A 17,500-nucleotide genomic window follows, 5' to 3' on the forward strand; every position below is an offset into this window, starting at 1 on the left:
CTCACACACAATCACAAACACACACTCACACACATTCAATCTCTCTCTCACACACACACATTCAAAACACACACACACACACACACACACACTTATAAAAACACTCACATACACACACTCACTCACTGTCTCTCTCTCTCACACACACACACAAACATACTCACACACACTCACACACACACACACACACACACACATTTAGCTCATCTTCCAACCCAAAATCAAAAGATCTTAAAGCTCCACAAACTCTCATTACTGTAATACAGAATAAATAAACCCATTACTGTAGTGTGAACACAAATAGTGCCTGTTATTAATATTGTAAAGTATTATTCGTCATGGCAGTGTGTGTCGAACTCTGAGAGAATCAATACATATATATATAAGAATTACACACACACAACTAATGACAAGTAGATCAGCAGGACTGAGGATTATATATATCTCACACACACGCACACACACAGACTCACTCACACACACACACGCAGCGATTAAACCACCAACAATACTAATATAACTATTTGAAATACTAATACATAGAGAAGATTAAACACGCTCAAGCAAACAACTGTGTATTTTTTAAAAACACTTGGACTAAGTGTCTAACCAATCATAGAATCTCACTGCGTGTCTGTGATTGATAGTGTGTGTGTGTGTGTGTGTGTGTGTTTAAAGAAACAGCCAGATGTTTATATGGTTCTCGCGGCTGCAGCTGATTACCTGACAAGAATGACATCATAACTGAACCCATATGAGCTGATGATCTCACTGCTCAAGAGTGTGTGTGTGTGTGTGTGTGTGTGTGTGTGTGATAGTGAGTGTGTGATAGTGAGTGCGTGTGTGTAAGAGTGAATGTATGTGTGAGAGAGTGAGTGAGTGTGTGTGTGTGTGTGTGTGTGTGTGTGTGTGAGTGAGTGTGAGTGTGTGTGTGTGTGTGTGTGAGTGTGTGTGTGTGTGTGTGTGTGTTTGTGTGTGTGTATTAGGGGTGGGGGACGATTCTGAATCGATTCACAAATGTCAAAAATCGATTTTATAAAATAAAAAAAAATAAATAAAAAAAATCTTTTCTAATAACGTAATATTGACGGAACGCAAAAGGCGGAACTCTAAAGCGGACTTGCAGTGCGCGGACACTCAGTGGCGTGCACATAACAGACGCATGATGGCTGAGCGCCAAATTCGAACGGCACCCTCTTCGTTAAAACGTATGGAAAATTTTATTGTTACCTATTTAGTATTTTTTGTATGAGAGCTGCTTTCTGTATTGTTTAGTTTTCAAATCAATATACTGTAAACTGATCTGTTATACGTACGTTATACTGCCCTGCAATTATGTGCAATGCCAGTCACAAAAAGTTACATTTTGACTGTGCTCTCTGCAGATGTTCATTCACTTTTTTTGTATAAGCTGTTTTTGATTGTGGTATACAGCAAACATTTAAAGTCATAACTCTTTATTATTTAGTTGTGTATAAGAGCGGCTTTGTATGTTACTAATTATTCAGAATATGCATAAGTCCACAAGCATTATATGAGAGCTGCTGGTACATAATTCTATATTTTTGAACGAAAACTGTTTGTGATTTTGCTACAGCAAAATGTTTTTTGTCTGAAGGATTATATTGCTCATTGGAAATAACAAGAGGATGTTGGTTAGAAGTCTATTATTAAATGCTATAGATTCAGAATATGCTGAAGTTTGTATTAATTTACTACAAGTATGCTGCTAGTACAGGCACACATTTATTTTCCTGTTGGTTCTTTGCAATGTTGGGACATATGCTGGCAAATGTAACCTTACAGTTGACTTGCCAAATCACTTCCATTTGTTTCATTAATAAAATTAATATAGGAAGTATTGGAAGTAAACTCGTTATGGGTCATCATAAATACTTTGCTTTAAAAGTACCAAGTAAAAAAAAAAAAAAAAAAATCGTTAATAATCGATAATCGTTACCCCCTGAATCGGAATCGAATCGAATCGTGAGGTGCCTAGAGATTCCCACCCCTAGTGTGTATACAGTGGGGAGAACAAGTATTTGATGCACTGCCGATTTTGCAGGTTTTCCCACTTACAAAGCATGTAGAATCTGTCATTATTATCATAGGTACTCTTCAACTGTGAGAGACGGAATCTAAAACAAAAATCCAGAAAATCACATTGTATGATTTTTAAATAATTAATTTGCATTTTATTGCATGACATAAGTATTTGATCACCTACCAACCAGTAAGAATTCCGGCTCTCACAGACCTGTTAGTTTTTCTTTAAGAAGCCCTCCTGTTCTCCACTCATTATGTTATCTGTATTAACTGCACCTGTTTGAACTCGTTACCTGTATAAAAGACCCCTGTCCACACACTCAATCAAACAGACTCCAACCTCTCCACGATGGCCAAGACCAGAGAGCTGTGTAAGGACATCAGGGATAAAACTGTAGACCTGCACAAGGCTGGGATGGGCTACAGGACAATAGGCAAGCAGCTTGGTGAGAAGGCAACAACTGTTGGCGCAATTATTAGAAAATGGAAGAAGTTCAAGATGACTGTCAATCTCCCTCGGTCTGGGGCACCAGCAAGATCTCACCTCGTGGGGCATCAATGATCATGAGGAAGGTGAGGGATCAGCCCAGAACTACACGGCAGGACCTGGTCAATGACCTGAAGAGAGCTGGGACCACAGTCTCAAAGAAAACCATTAGTAACACACTACGCCGTCATGGATTAAAGTCCTGCAGCGCACGCAAGGTCCCCCTGCTCAAGCCAGCGCATGTCCAGGCCCGTCTGAAGTTTGCCAATGACCATCTGGATGATCCAGAGGAGGAATGGGAGAAGGTCATGTGGTCTGATGAGACAAAAATAGAGCTTTTTGGTCTAAACTCCACTCGCCGTGTTTGGAGGAAGAAGAAGGATGAGTACAACCCCAAGAACACCATCTCAACCGTGAAGCATGGAGGTGGAAACATCATTCTTTGGGGATGCTTTTCTGCAAAGGGGACAGGACGACTGCACCGTATTGAGAGGAGGATGGATTGGGCCATGTATCGTGAGATCTTGGCCAACAAACTCCTTCCCTCAGTAAGAGCATTGAAGATGGGTCGTGGCTGGGTCTTCCAGCATGACAACGACCCGAAACACACAGCCAGGGTAACTAAGGAGTGGCTCCGTAAGAAGCATCTCAAGGTCCTGGAGTGGCCTAGCCAGTCTCCAGACCTGAACCCAATAGAACATCTTTGGAGGAGCTGAAAGTCCGTATTGCCCAGCGACAGCCCCGACACCTGAAGGATCTGGAGAAGATCTGTGTGGAGGAGTGGGCCAGAAGCCCTGCAGTGTGTGCAAACCTGGTCAAGAACTACAGGAAACGTATGATCTCTGTCATTGCAAACAAAGGTTTCTGTACCAAATATTAAGTTCTGCTTTTCTGATGTATCAAATACTTATGTCATGCAATAAAATGCAAATTAATTACTTAAAAATCATACAATGTGATTTTCTGGATTTTTGTTTTAGATTCCGTCTCTCACAGTTGAAGAGTACCTATGATAAAAATTACAGACCTCTACATGCTTTGTAAGTGGGAAAACCTGCAAAATCGGCAGTGTATCAAATACTTGTTCTCCCCACTGTATGTGAGTGTGTGTGTGTGTGTGTATATGTGAGTGTGTGTGTGTGTGTGTGTGTGAGAGAGAGAGAGAGAGAGAGAGAGAGAGAGAGAATGCTTCAGAATGTTTGTGGAAACAGTCATACATGTTTTTCCAGGATTCTTTGATGAATAGAAAGTTCAAAAGAACAGCATGTATTTGAAATAGAATCTTTTGTAACATTATAAATGTCTTTACTGTCACTTTTGATCAATTTAATGTGTCCTTTATGAATAAAAGTTTTTATCTTATTGACTCCAAACTTTTGAATGGCAGTAGATCAAGGTTTCCACAAATCTTTGAAGCAACTGTTAAAATGTTATATATATATATATATCATGATTACAGAAACTATATGTGCATGAATATGTAATTGTAAATGTGAATGAGTGCAGAATGATTATTTTTGACATCATCACACCTGAGATCATCACACCTGTGCGTGTGTTATATATACGTTCGTTTCCCTGGAGAAGGGCAGGTTTAGGGGTCGGAGTTTGTTGTGGTTTGAGCTGAACTGGATCGGGGGGGAAATCACGCATGCGTATCATGTGCCTGTCAGTCAATGAGGAGGCCACACCCTGTTCTGGAGCTCCGCCCACATCTGGAGATATTTGCAGTTTTACCCTTCTTAGGCATTCGGCTCCTTCCAGAGAACAACATTAGTGAGGGAGAGAAGAAAACGAGACACAGCGTGTGTGTGTGTGTGTGTCATTGTGTGTGTGTGTGTGTCAGTGTGTGTGAGTGTGTGTGTGTGTGTGTGTGTGTGAGTGTGTGTGTGTGTGTGAGTGTGTGTGAGAGTGTGTGTGTGTGTGTCATTGTGTGTGTGTGTGTGTCAGTGTGTGTGAGTGTGTGTGTGTGTGTGTGTGTGTGAGTGTGTGTGTGTGTGTGAGTGTGTGTGAGAGTGTGTGTGTGTGTGTGTGTGTGTGCGTGACTGCGTAAGTGTGCGTGAGTGTGCATGAGTGTGTGGTTATGTGCGTTCTATCACAGATATGTAATCACATTACGACATGCACTGCCCGGGGCCGAATGACCTCACGTCACTGACACACATCTGTAAACACGTCTGAAGTGTTTGATTTGGCATCGACCAACATTCACTCGCTTCAGGAGAAGATCAGTGAAACGAAGACAGAACACACCAGATCTACAGGTAACCCATTTGTGTTTGAGACTAAAGTGACTCGATCACAAACACACACACACACTGAAACACACACACACAGATACACACACACGCACACACACACATACACTGACACACACACATACACTGACACACACACTCACACAAACACACACACATACACTGACACACACACTGACACACACACTCACACACACTCACACACACACATACACTGACACACACACACACACTCACACACATACACTGACACACATACTCTCACACACACACATACACTGACACACACAAACACACACACATACACTGACACACACACTGACACACACACTCACACAAACACGCACACACATACACTGACACACACATACACACATACACTGACACACATACACACATACACTGACACACATACACTGACACACACACTCACACACATACACACTCACACAAACACGCACACACATACACTGACACACACATACACACATACACTGACACACATACACTGACACACACACACACACATAACACTGACACACATACACTGACACACACACTCACACACATACACTGACACACATGCACTGACACACACACACACACACACACTCACAACGTCTGATCAGACCTGAAGATTTCCAGCGAACAGGAAAGATAAAACCACTTTAAAAAATTTTTTTTTAAACTGGACGTTTTGAACGTTTATAATAACGCTTTCGTAACTCAATGCAAACGTTCCTAGAACTTTGTTCTGCTTTATTTAACTCCCGTTGGAAAGACGAGTCTCTCGATCGCGAGGCCAGAGAGTGTGAATCCGTCTGATATTTTTACTCACGCCGCGTTCGGCTCATCTTTAAAAAGGCTCATGGATATATTATCAGCCGAGGCTTATTTTCATCCTCTCAGACTTATTTTTAAGGGCCTTGTAAGGCAATGAGAATGGAAACATCATTAGCTAAATATGAGTCTGGCAGGAGATAAACGACAGATCTCCGTCCAGCACTGAGACCATCCCTTCAGCTCCTCACTCACAATCTGGCAGAAACTGTACGTCCCGAACGGGGATCGAACATGAGAGAGAGACAGACAGTGTGTGTGTGTGTGTGTGTGTGATGGCAGGAAATGATGTCATGCTGCTAGAATGAATCCTGCAACAGCAGATGAACACGCACACTGCACTTCAAACATGTGAAGGATATAAACAATCAGATTAAAACATTCTGAAACATGCTACATTAAAATATATACTGTTAAAATAACAATAAAAATACATACACACACACACAGAGACACACACACACAGAGACACACACACACACAGACACACACACAGACACACACACACACACACAGAGAGACACACAGACACAAACACACAAAGACACAAACACACACAAACACACACACACACACAGAGACACACACACACACACACACACACACACACACACAGAGACACACACACAGACACACACACACACACACACACACACACAAACACACAAAGACACACACACACACACACACACACACACTGAGAGACAGTCCTCTCCTGTGGCCTCATGGGACAGTAAAGTGTCCATCAAATGCTCAGTTCAGTATTTCACAGGAATCAGAAGGTCAAACGGTTACTGTTCACACACTCTGCAGCTCACACACTGTTCAGCTCACACACTGCTCAGCTCACACACTGCTTAGCTCACACACTGTGCATTCAGACACTGTTCAGCTCACACACTGTTCAGCTCACACACTGTTTATGGCTACTATACAGTATGGAAGTAGACACACTCGGACACAGCGACGGTTCCATCAGATCTCACTGCATGCTTCACTTTCTACACGTACACTAGGGTTTGCGTACAGCATGATGTTAAATATCATAACTGGCATAGTACACACACACTGTACAGACACGGCAGTACTTAGTTTGTCCACAAGGTGGCGACACTGATCTACAGCTGAGACTAAAGGCTGTAAGGCCGGCACGGACTGACCTCTCTCTCTCCGGTGAACACACACTCTCACACACACACACACACACACACACACACACACTCACACACACACACTGCTCTGACTGACTGTTACAACCCTGGCTCTAGGGAAGCAACAAAGGACAAAAAGACCAACATCTGCCAATCAAAAGTAAAGTTTATTAAACAATAAAAGGAAAAGGGGACTGTAGAGATGACAGCGGGAGCAGAGAGAGAGAGAATGAGCATGTTTGCTGGATTTAAAATGGCCTCCTTCAGGTGATACCAGTTAACCAGTTATTTGCAGGTGAGCCACCAGGAAACTGCAACAAAACACTCCCTCATAACACTCCCACATAACACTCCCACATAACACTCCCTCAGAACACTCCCTCATAACACTCCCACATAACACTCCCACATAACACTCCCTCAGAACACTCCCTCATAACACTCCCACATAACACTCCCTCATAACACTCCCACATAACACTCCCACATAACACTCCCTCAGAACACTCCCTCAGAACACTCCCTCATAACACTCCCTCATAACACTCCCACATAACACTCCCTCAGAACACTCCCTCAGAACACTCCCTCATAACACTCCCACATAACACTCCCTCATAACACTCCCACATAACACTCCCACATAACACTCCCTCAGAACACTCCCTCATAACACTCCCACATAACACTCCCTCAGAACACTCCCTCAGAACACTCCCTCATAACACTCCCACATAACACTCCCACATAACACTCCCTCAGAACACTCCCTCATAACACTCCCACATAACACTCCCACATAACACTCCCACATAACACTCCCTCATAACACTCCCACATAACACTCCCTCATAACACTCCCACATAACACTCCCACATAACACTCCCTCAGAACACTCCCTCATAACACTCCCTCATAACACTCCCACATAACACTCCCACATAACACTCCCTCAGAACACTCCCTCATAACACTCCCACATAACACTCCCTCAGAACACTCCCTCAGAACACTCCCTCATAACACTCCCACATAACACTCCCTCATAACACTCCCACATAACACTCCCACATAACACTCCCTCAGAACACTCCCTCATAACACTCCCTCAGAACACTCCCACATAACACTCCCTCAGAACACTCCCTCATAACACTCCCTCAGAACACTCCCTCATAACACTCCCACATAACACTCCCTCATAACACTCCCTCAGAACACTCCCTCATAACACTCCCACATAACACTCCCTCAGAACACTCCCTCAGAACACTCCCACATAACACTCCTTCATAACCCACATAACACTCCCACATAACACTCCCACATAACACTCCCTCAGAACACTCCCTCATAACACTCCCTCATAACACTCCCACATAACACTCCCTCAGAACACTCCCTCAGAACACTCCCACATAACACTCCTTCATAACCCACATAACACTCCCACATAACACTCCTTCATAACCCACATAACACTCCCACATAACACTCCCACATAACACTCCCTCAGAACACTCCCACATAACACTCCCTCAGAACACTCCCTCAGAACACTCCCACATAACACTCCCACATAACACTCCCTCAGAACACTCCCTCATAACACTCCCTCAGAACACTCCCACATAACACTCCCACATAACACTCCCTCAGAACACTCCCACATAACACTCCCACATAACACTCCCTCAGAACACTCCCTCATAACACTCCCTCAGAACACTCCCTCATAACACTCCCTCAGAACACTCCCACATAACACTCCTTCATAACCCACATAACACTCCCTCAGAACACTCCCACATAACACTCCCACAGAACACTCCCTCATAACACTCCCTCAGAACACTCCCACATAACACTCCCACACTTAAAATGTTGCTATAGGACAACCTAATGCAACACCAACATGTACAGGAAAATATTAATAAGGCCAGACACTTACGACCTTGATAAGGCATCTGCCAACACATTGTCCTTTCCACGAATGTGACGAAGGAACACTAAAGGATTATGATCAGTGTACACAATAAGTGTAACACTGGATGAAACGTACACATCATAATGATTCAGAGCAAGAATAAGGGCCAAAGCTTCCTTTTCAATTGTAGAATAATGCTTCTGATGGATATCAAATTTAATTGAAAAATAGCACAGGATTCTCATCTCCTACTGAAAAATCTTGGAGAAGAACAGCACCCACACCAAAATCACTAGCATCCACAGCTAGCTTGAAGGCTCTGTTGAAATCAGGGGCAGCAAGAATAGGAGAACTGCTCAGCAAAGCCTGCAGATTGTCTACGGACGCCTGACATGACCCTTGACCCTGGGAATAAGCAGGTTACTTAAAGGTGCAGCAACGGTGGAAACATTTCTGCAAATACTCCTATAGTATCCGGCCATGCCTAGGAAACCTTTTAATTCCCTCCGAGATGATGGTACAGCACAATTCACAACTGCTTCTACTTTTGCTCCTACTGGAGACACATGACCATGGCCAACAACTTTTCCCAAGTAAGTTACCGAGGCTTGTCCACACTCACACTTACAGTGAGGAAAATAAGTATTTGAACACCCTGCTATTTTGCAAGTTCTCCCACTTAGAAATCATGGAGGGGTCTGAAATTGTCATCGTAGGTGCATGTCCACTGTGAGAGACATAATCTAAAAAAAAAAAATCCAGAAATCACAATGTATGATTTTTTAACTATTTATTTGTATGATACAGCTGCAAATAAGTATTTGAACACCTGAGAAAATCAATGTTAATATTTGGTACAGTAGCCTTTGTTTGCAATTACAGAGGTCAAACGTTTCCTGTAGTTTTTCACCAGGTTTGCACACACTGCAGGAGGGATTTTGGCCCACTCCTCCACACAGATCTTCTCTAGATCAGTCAGGTTTCTGGGCTGTCGCTGAGAAACACGGAGTTTGAGCTCCCTCCAAAGATTCTCTATTGGGTTTAGGTCTGGAGACTGGCTAGGCCACGCCAGAACCTTGATATGCTTCTTACAGAGCCACTCCTTGGTTATCCTGGCTGTGTGCTTCGGGTCATTGTCATGTTGGAAGACCCAGCCTCGACCCAGCCTCGACCCATCTTCAATGCTCTAACTGAGGGAAGGAGGTTGTTCCCCAAAATCTCGCAATACATGGCCCCGGTCATCCTCTCCTTAATACAGTGCAGTCGCCCTGTCCCATGTGCAGAAAAACACCCCCAAAGCATGATGCTACCACCCCCATGCTTCACAGTAGGGATGGTGTTCTTGGGATGGTACTCATCATTCTTCTTCCTCCAAACACGTTTAGTGGAATTATGACCAATCTGACCACATGACTTTCTCCCATGACTCCTCTGGATCATCCAAATGGTCATTGGCAAACTTAAGACGGGCCTTGACATGTGCTGGTTTAAGCAGGGGAACCTTCCGTGCCATGCATGATTTCAAACCATGACGTCTTAGTGTATTACCAACAGTAACCTTGGAAACGGTGGTCCCAGCTCTTTTCAGGTCATTGACCAGCTCCTCCCATGTAGTTCTGGGCTGATTTCTCACCTTTCTTAGGATCATTGAGACCCCACGAGGTGAGATCTTGCATGGAGCCCCAGTCCAAGGGAGATTGACAGTCATGTTTAGTTTCTTCCATTTTCTAATGATTGCTCCAACAGTGGACCTTTTTTCACCAAGCTGCTTGGCAATTTCCCTGTAGCCCTTTCCAGCCTTGTGGAGGTGTACAATTTTGTCTCTAGTGTCTTTGGACAGCTCTTTGGTCTTGGCCATGTTAGTAGTTGGATTCTTACTGATTGTATGGGGTGGACAGGTGTCTTTATGCAGCTAACGACCTCAAACAGGTGCATCTAATTTAGGATAATAAATGGAGTGGAGGTGGACATTTTAAAGGCAGACTAACAGGTCTTTGAGGGTCAGAATTCTAGCTGATAGACAGGTGTTCAAATACTTATTTGCAGCTGTATCATACAAATAAATAGTTAAAAAATCATACATTGTGATTTCGGGATTTTTTTTTTATAGATTATGTCTCTCACAGTGGACATGCACCTACGATGACAATTTCAGACCCCTCCATGATTTCCAAGTGGGAGAACTTGCAAAATAGCGGGTGTTCAAATACTTATTTTCCTCACTGTATGGCCCTATTTTAACGATCTTGGTTCATGGTGCAAGTGTACTTCCGGCGAATCCGAATCCACTAGTTTAACGTCGGGAAAAATGGTCTGTGCGCGCAGCGCATGGTCTAAAAGGGTTGTCTCTATTCTCTTAATGAGTAATGGGTGTGTTTTGGGCGTAACGTGAAATAAACCAACCATAGTCTCATCTCCCATTCCCTTTAAAAGCCAGTTGTGCTCGCGCCATGGCGGATTCGCTATTTACATGGAGGACTTTACAAGCGTAAAAACTGAACGCTTCTCTAGCTAAGAAACGGATCTGCTCGTGCGCGAGCAGACCATCTATGGGACAAGCCGGATTCCACCATATATTTACACAATATTAATCTTTTACATTGTCATCCTTTTATGTTTAATATTTGGCTAGATTGTGTGCTGCTGCGCGTCCCGCCTATAGGCGCACATTACTAACGCGCTCTTTAAAATATTGCACCATTGACTTTAGACCAGGTTTCAGTGGCTAGGTCTATTTCAGTTCCTCAAAATAGCAACGGTCCATCAATGCGTCTGAACACACACCTCGTTTTCAGACCAGCAGCTCATGGGCGCACAAATAGGCGCAAATACATTTGCTATTTAAACAACGTGGAGCAGGACGTGAAAATGATAACTGCGTCGGGCTGAAACTAGCAAAACACACTTGCATTGCGCTTGATGCTGCATTGCGCCGGGTGTAAGATAGAGCCCATTGAGAGGTTCAAAGTCAAATTTGCAGCCATTCACCACTTGAACACATCCCCAAGCTGGGCCAGGATAGAGCTATAAATTACCAAATAATCAAGGTAAGCCTCAAGGTAAGCCTCACATCCTGCAACTCCTGCCAACACCTTATTTACCAGGCGCTGAAAAGTGTCAGGTGCATTTCACAATCCAAATGCCATAACCTTATAATGAAAGAAGTTGTCCGGCGTCACAAAAGCAGAGATCTCACGGGCCCGCTGGCTAAGTGGAACCTGCCAGTAGCCTTTCAAAAGGTCTAACTTCGTAACAAAGGATGCAGAACCAACTTGATCAATGCAGTCATCTAGCCGTGGAAGAGGATAGGAGTCAGGCTTAGTGATGGCATTTACCTTGCGAACATCTCTCCAAAACCGAAAAGAACCATCATGCTTCTCAACTAGTAAACATGGTGAACTCCAAGGACTAGAAGTCGGCTCATGTTCTAACATATACTCTACCTCTTTGCGCAAAAGCTGGCGTTTAACAGGAGTTACCCTATATGGGTGTTGTTTAATAGGGGTAGCCTGACCCACATCAATGTCATGCTCTAGCACATTTGTACAAGATGGAACAGAGAACAGGGCCAAATGATGACCAATTAACTGAATAACATCAGAGCACTCAGAAAGATTCAAATAAGACAAATGAGAGTTCAAATCAGCCAAGATTTTAGAATTTGGTAATCTACTCTGAGCAGTCTCAGAGACAGCAACACCTTCTACGGTCTCAGTAGATGGAGCATTCAGTGCAGCCAAGGCCTTGACCTCTGTAGACGCTGTTTGATTACGGTCAAAGTAAGGCTTGAGTAAATTAACATGGCACATTCAGGTTTTCCTTTTACGGTCTGGAGTCTTAACTAAATAGTTACACTCAACAACTTTCTGATCAATGGTATATGGACCACTGTATTGAGCCTGCAATGCAGAACCCAATATTGGTAAGAGCACAAGCACTTGGTCTCCTGAACAAAACACACGATGTTTAGCCTTTCGATCATACCAAGTCTTCATCTTATCCTGAGCTGCTTTCAGATTTTCTTTGGCCAGTTCACAGGCTCCGCCAGTACTACGCCTGAAAAGATAGTTAGACACATAGTCCAGGTTAGTACTAGTACTAATTCTCAACACCTAAACATTTCTCCTTTACCAATTTCAAGGGCCCCCTCACAGTGTGGCCAAACACAAGTTCAGCTGGACTGAAACCAAGGGATTCCTGAACCAACTCTCTAACTGCGAAGAGGAGTAGTGGAAAGCCATCATCCCAGTCTCTCTCAAACTCTTTGCAGTGGGGTGCACTTGATTCCATCAAACTCTCAAGACTATGCTGAAGACCTTGAGACTCTTGATGATATGCAGACAAGATGCTGAACTGCTTTAACACGTGGGAGAAAAGGCGAGACCCTTGATCAGACTGAACAACTTTTGTTAGCCCAAACACTGTGAAAAACTTAATGAGGGCTCTGGAAATGGCAAGGGCTGCGACCTTGCGCAAAGGGACATTGTTGCTGAACACATAATTGTGAGAAGATATTGATTACCTGACTTGGTACGTGGAAGAGGTCCAACACAATCAATCAAAACATGTTCAAATGGCTCTCCAATGGCAGGAATAGGATGTAATGGAGCTGCAGGAATAGACTGAACCTGCCTACAACCTGACAAACATGACATGATCTACAATACTGTGCCAAGTCTGACCTCATCCCAGGCCAGAGAAAATGCCTTAACACACGATCCAAAGTTTTCCTGATACCCAAGTGGCCAGACAGACAATTATCATGGACAAGATACAATATGTCAGACCTACAAACTTCTGGAACCACCACTTGAAACACACTACTCCAGTCATCCTCACTTGACATTTTTGGATCTGTCCACTTTTGCATTAAAACACAATCACTAACAAAATAGCCAGAAGCTAAATTTGGTAATGCTTCATCTGACACTACATTTTCAAACATAGGTGACAGAGTGGGGTCTTGTTTTTGCTCAAGTATGAACTGCTCACGAGATGGAAACATCTTTCCAAACCCTGACAAGTTCATGTCACCTTTGGCCATGAAAGTATCATAAAGTGGAATCACAGATTGATTGTTGGAATGTTTATCTTCAGCATGCCTCTTTGCTGACATGGCACGAGTAGTTGCACAGACAGGAAACGTTTCTGGAAATGCCAATTCAAGCTCATCTGGACCATCTGACTTGAGGACAGTAGAGGTTACTTCAGGGACAGCTAGCACTTTACCACCAGTTAAATCATTCCCTAGAATAAAGGACACACCATCTATAGGAATCTGGGAACAAAGTGCCACAACAACATCCCCAGAGACTAAATTCGATTGGAGATTAATGCTATGTAAAGGCATAGACAAATGTCCTCCACCAAAATCTTTGACAATTACCTCTGAACCTTGAGCTGAATTTTCATGGAAGGACAAGACATCATGTAAAATTACAGATTGAAAAGCTCCTGTATCTCTCCAGATCTTAATAGCTTGCCTTTGTTCAGGGTCACAAGACAGACACACAAAACCATTCATCAGAAATGATGATGAGCCAGCTAACACACCTTTCTTGCATGAAACATTAGCAACTGAAGATGCCAGAGGAAGGCTTGGCACAGGGCTTACAAATGCTATAGTTTTTTTTTGCAAATTTCTGTTTCTTACTCATCTATGATAAGTTGATCTGGTCTCTTACAATAAAACACTCACTCACACACACTCACCTCTCTCTCTCCTGCTCCAGCAGGCCGGTGAACTCGTCGCTCTTCCTCATGAAGTCGCTGTGGTTCCTCTTCTCGTGGTCCAGCCGGATGAGAGTCTGTCGATGTGCCTGTTCCACCATCAGCAGCTGCTCCAGCATCCGCCGGTACGTCTCCCGCTGCCTCTCTACCAGCCTGTCCACCTGACACACACACACACACACGCTCAGAACACGGCCACGGCTGGACCTCACACACACACACACTCAGAACACAGCCGCGCTGGACCTCAGAGCGCTGACACACACACACACACCTCGGCCATGGGCTTCTCATAGACGTCCTCCTGCCAGCTGCCGCTCTGCTCCTGGAGAGCGTCTCTCTGAAGAGCCTTCAGCACCTGCGGCGGCGTCACAAACCCGTATCGGCCCTCCAACACAGCCAGGTCCACTTTATCCGCTTTGAGGACCGTGATCACCTCGTCTCGGGCCTGTGATTGAAACACAGAAACTTTGTGAGATCACTGAGCTGAAGGGCTGAATATGAATATTAACTGCCTACAGCTATAATTTCTGTTGCTTTTATGCTGGTTTAATTTCATCAGCAGCTGTCTGATTTTAACAGGGTTTGACTCTCTGCTTCGCCACCGTGAAAACATCTCAGTTACGTATGTAACCCTAGTTCCCTGAAGAGGGAACTCGAGCTGCATTGAAACGCTGTGGGAACTCCCCTGCGTGCGACATGAAACACGTATGGAATCAGTCCAATGGCGTGACGGAACGTCATGTGACGTCATTGACCAGGAAACTATAAAGCACACCTGAACCAAACAGTGCAAGCTTCTGATAGGTTGAAGCAAGTCGATCACGGGCATGTCAGGAGTATGGCATGGTGACACAGCGTCTCATTACCTCTTCAGCGAACTAGGGTTACATACGTAACCGAGATGTTCCCTTTCAAGGGAACTCGAGCTCTGTTGAAATGCTGTGGGAATACCCACGCTAATACCCACGTTGCCATAAGAGCAAGTGTCCGTCTGTGTGAAGTCAGAGCGCACATTCAGACGAAAGCACCTGCGCCCCTCAAGTGGAGCTGAAGTCAAGATCAGAGAACCTCACTAATGTGTGCGGTGAGGACCAGCCTGCCGCATCACAAACATCCTGGAGGGAAACTTCTGACAATAAAGCTTTAGAAGCAGCCATACTCCTAGTCGAGTGAGCTCGTACAGCCAAAGGTGAAGGCTGACCAGTAAGCAAGTGAGATAGCCTCAACCACCAGCTTGCTCATTCTCTGCTTAGATGCTGGACACCCCTTCCTGGGTGACCCAAAACATACAAACAACTGTTCAGGTTTCCTCCACAGGGCAGCTCTGACGGGGCCGGCCAGAACGGGGCTATTAGCAGTAGACTGACCCTGTCCCGGCAAACCCTTTCCAGAACTCCTGGGATCATTCGGGGGAAATGCGTACAGACGTGACCTCAGACGGGAAAACCACTGTGGATAATGTGTCGTCTCTTGGGATTAAAACAGGTCGATCTTGGCTCTACTTAAGTTCTCCCACAGGAGCTCCACCACCTCGGGGTGAAGTCTCCATTTCATGGGCCTAGGCCCCCGCCTCAACAGGATGTCTTCCCCCTGATTTAAATACCCCGAGATGTAGATTGTCTTCACCGAGAGCAACTTCCCTTGGGCCCACAGGAGGATCTCGTGAGCCAGCTTGTATAAGGGGCGTGACTGCAGACCCCCCTGATGGTTTATACGTATATGAGACCACCGATGTGTTGTCTGACCGAACAAGCACATGATGGCCTCTCAGGTCTGGAGAGTCAGAGTCTGGAACACCGCCAACATTTCTAGACAATTTATATGCCACAAGAGATGATGGTCCTGCCACAGACCCTGAGCTGAGCGACCACTCATGATCATCATCCGTCGTTAGCGTGACGGACGACAAGGAGCTCCAAGCACAGGCCCTTGGGACAGGAACCAAGATTCTTTCCACATAACCAAGGCACAAAGGTATCGCCATGTGACCTTGATTATGCAGAGTGGGTTTCCCCTCGGGGAGAACCCCTTGGTCCTGAGCCACCACTGCAACGCTGAGCCACCACTGCTGCCATGAGGCCTAACAGTCTTTGAAACTGCTTTACAGTGAGTGGCTTGCCTAGCTTTCCTTGTTTCATGGCTGAGAGAATCGAAGCGTTACTAGCAGGAGACAGGCGTGCCTGCATCGTCGTCGAACCCCGACGCCGAACCGCCTGATGCTCAGATTGAGCTAGAATCAACCAGTCGTCGAGATGCGCCCGGTGTTGTGAGGAGCTGGTCGACGGCCGGAGACGTGAGTGAGGAGTGGAGTTCTGGAACACCGCCGCCTGCTTTTTCTCTTCTTGAAACCTTTCGATGACCGTGTTTACCGAGTCACCAAAAAGGCCAGCAGGGGAAAGCGGGTCGTCCAGAAGGAAGATCTTTTCTTTCTCCTTCATTCAAGGTTTTTATTGCTTTCCTCCCTCACATATTTTAGTAATCATAATAAACTTGGTATCAATCGAAAGCTTAAACACTTTTCATTCTGTGAAAACTGAAAACTTTTAAAACCTTTTATTGGTTCAAAATCAATTTCAAATTTGAAACACAACTTAGTTAGATGTACAGAAAGACTTTGATTTTATAGCAATTTCCAAATTATTCAAAAGTCCAAATTATTTGGTAAAATATAAAATAATAAATGTTTATTTCAGTGCTGACAGAGCTTCACCTGCAGTTCTCCCTCCAGCATGCTGAGCAGGAACACTAGGTCATCCCGGGACAGATCCCGGCTCTTCCCGGCTCCGCTGCGCTCCCTGTGCGCTCGCCGTCGGCTCGGCTTACTCTGGGCGGGGGGCGTGTCCCTCTGGCCAGGGGGCGTGTCCTCGTGAGTGTGACTCGCCCCCTCTCGCTCAGACGCCTGCCGCCGTGATCTGGGTGGCTCCGCCTTCACCGCGCCCTCCAGACTGTTGCTACGGGAACGCATGATCATGCACCTGTGGCGGGAAACAAAGGATTGTGGGAAACAGCACAAAACACATCAAATACGAACTGCTGAAGTTTGTACATGTCCTCCAT

At 44.8% G+C, this 17,500-nt stretch overlaps 1 protein-coding gene across 3 annotated transcripts in view; it reads right to left on the reverse strand.

The window, feature by feature from the left end:
* filip1l (filamin A interacting protein 1-like) overlaps positions 1–17,500 on the reverse strand; it is a 57,662-nt gene that overhangs the window by 17,225 nt on the left and 22,937 nt on the right. For all 3 annotated transcript variants that reach the window (XM_084100710.1, XM_084100711.1, XM_084100712.1), the window contains 3 exons: positions 17,154–17,418; positions 14,715–14,888; positions 14,423–14,601 (listed from right to left, as the gene is read on the reverse strand). In XM_084100710.1, coding sequence (XP_083956836.1) covers positions 14,423–14,601; positions 14,715–14,888; positions 17,154–17,418 — 618 coding nt within the window. The remainder of the gene's footprint in view (positions 1–14,422; positions 14,602–14,714; positions 14,889–17,153; positions 17,419–17,500) is intronic.

Source organism: Abramis brama, assembly GCF_963993115.1.
Source record: "Abramis brama genome assembly, chromosome: 23".
Taxonomy (NCBI): Eukaryota; Metazoa; Chordata; class Actinopteri; order Cypriniformes; family Leuciscidae; genus Abramis; species Abramis brama.